General features: G+C 44.2%; 1 protein-coding gene across 1 annotated transcript in view; it reads left to right on the forward strand.

Moving 5' to 3' along the window:
- ARHGEF37 (Rho guanine nucleotide exchange factor 37) overlaps positions 1–2,372 on the forward strand; it is a 48,139-nt gene that overhangs the window by 10,310 nt on the left and 35,457 nt on the right. Inside the window, exon 2 of the mRNA XM_019624407.1 lies at positions 1,709–1,899. Within this exon, the coding sequence (XP_019479952.1) occupies positions 1,720–1,899 (180 nt within the window). The 5' untranslated portion in view covers positions 1,709–1,719. The remainder of the gene's footprint in view (positions 1–1,708; positions 1,900–2,372) is intronic.

Here is a 2,372-nt window from a genome sequence, read left to right on the forward strand (position 1 = left end):
TCCTCCTGGTTGTGATAATTGTGCTATAGTTTTGCACGATGGATAAATTGGTTAAAGGGCACATGGAACCTCTGTATTATTTCTTACAACTGCATGTGTCTATAATTATCTTAAAATTAAAAGTTAAAAAAAAATGCCTCAGCTACCGTTAAGTCTCCTTTGGTACCTCCCCAAGTCCATTCCTCTACCGCCTTTCCCAGAGGTCACTGCTATCCTGAATTTATGGCTAATCACTTCCACGGCAATTTTAATACCTTTGTTACCCTATGTATGTATCCCTAAGCAATATCTAGCATTGTTTTACATATTTTAAACTTTAAAAAATAGTATCATATCCTATGTACCCTTCTGAGACTTGGTTTTTGTTTTTTCCCCTTTTACAATGTTTGTGACGATATCCATGTTGGTACATGAATGTGTAATTTATTCATTTTCACTATTGTTCATAATTCCATTACATGGCTATACCACACGTTATTTATCCACTTTCCTTGGGGCATTTAGATTGTTTCTAATGTTCTATTATTATCAAAAGTGCAATAGTGAACGTTCTTGTCTGCATTACTTGTGTACATGTGGAGAAGTTTCCTGAAGGCAGGACACATGAAGGGGTAGAATTCCTTGGCCTAACAGTGGTGTGCATTTTTAACTTGTCTAGAGATTGCCAAATTGCCTTTTAGAGTGGCTGCAACATTATCATATCAGTATATAAGACTTCCCATTCACCTACAATCTTTCAACATTTGTACTTTTAAAACTTAAAGATACAGGGGGCAGCCGGTGAGCTCAGTTGGTTAGAGCACAGTGCTCACAACACCAAGGTTGCTGGTTCGATCCCCACATGGGCCACTGAGTTGTGCCCTCCATAACTAGATTGAAAACAGCGACTTGACTTGGAGCTGATGGGTCCTGGAAAAACACACTGTTCCTCAATGAAATTTAAAAACAAACAAACAAACGAACAAAAAACTTAGAGATACAGAAGAAAAGTGCCTCTGGCTGGGAGGAAAGGAAAGGCCTTAGAGAAGGTGAATGCTGGAGGATAGAGACATGGGAGGGGGCACAGCAGGTGCAAAAGCACAGAGGCAGGAAGTGACTGTGCAGGCACGGGGAAAAGCACATAAGTCTCTTTTCGCTGGAGTGTGTCCGGAAAGGGGAAAGTGAGGTTGGAGCTGGACCCCAAAGCCGTAGGGGGCATCTCACAGTAGGGACTACCATAGTCACAAGCTTTCTTTCAGGAAGTTGAAACTGGAAGCAAGTCCAGGATGAATGGGTGTGGGTGGCAGCCAGTAGGAGAGGGGTCTGGATTTGGGAAGATCATCCTGGAGGCTGTGGAAATAGCTCAGGGGACAGGTAGTATGGTCTGAATAGGGTATTTGCACGGAGAGGAGGGAACCGACTGGAAGGGAGGGAGGGAGACACTGACTCAACTGAACCAGATAAAGAAATCTGGGTCAAGAAGAAAAGCCAGGCAAGCACATTGCCTGAATCCCGGGAAATGAATTTAAAATGTCAACAATTTTCTAATCTGTGTTCTGCCTTTTAAGGTTGTTGAGATACTGCCCACAAATGCTAATACACAGTTCAACTGGACACTGTGTGCATTAAAGATGTTTTTAGGCCACTTGATGAATAGTTGTCTTTGGATTAGAGACAGCATGTCCCAGTAGAGCTCCCGGAAACGAATCGGGATGTTTGCCTTCCCCAGAACCTGCTGACATGGCCGATCATGGGGCTGATGAGCCCAGGACAGGGAGTCCGGATGGGGAGAGTCGCGTCTCTGAGGACAGATGGGCGCTCCATCAGAGGCTGGCCGTCAAGGAGCTGATCAGCAGCGAGGCCTCGTACGTGAACCTGCTCCAGCTCTGTGCCTTGGCCATCAGAAGCCGCCTGCAGCAGGTACCCGGGTGGAGCCACACACAGCCCTCTGTCTAGGGACCAGCGTGGTCCCAGGTTCTGAGACCTGACACCTGCTCCTAGGCTTGAGGGAGGGGAATTTGTGGTGGAAGTGAAGTTGCCCTGATATAAGACCTGTACCTCCATTTATTGGCCATACAACCTTCAGCAAGACCTTGGAGCCTTAGTGTATTCATCTGCTAAATGGGGAGAGGAATACTCACTTTGGAGAATTAAGTGAGCTAGTGGATAAAATAGCCCTTTATCAAGTTTAGAACAGATTGGTTAAACTGACCTACATTCTAATTGTCTCATTTTGGGGGTGTTGACATGGAGAAGTTATCACTATGATGGGTTTCTATTTTAGTGTTAATTTTTTATCTTTTTTTTCCTGATTTCAGAAGTTATACAGGCTCTCGCTATAAAATTTCAAGCATCCACTAGCACGTAGGCTCCATAAGGAAAAAGATTGTTTA

This window comes from Hipposideros armiger, unplaced genomic scaffold (assembly GCF_001890085.2).
Source record: "Hipposideros armiger isolate ML-2016 unplaced genomic scaffold, ASM189008v1 scaffold_590, whole genome shotgun sequence".
NCBI lineage: Eukaryota > Metazoa > Chordata > Mammalia > Chiroptera > Hipposideridae > Hipposideros > Hipposideros armiger.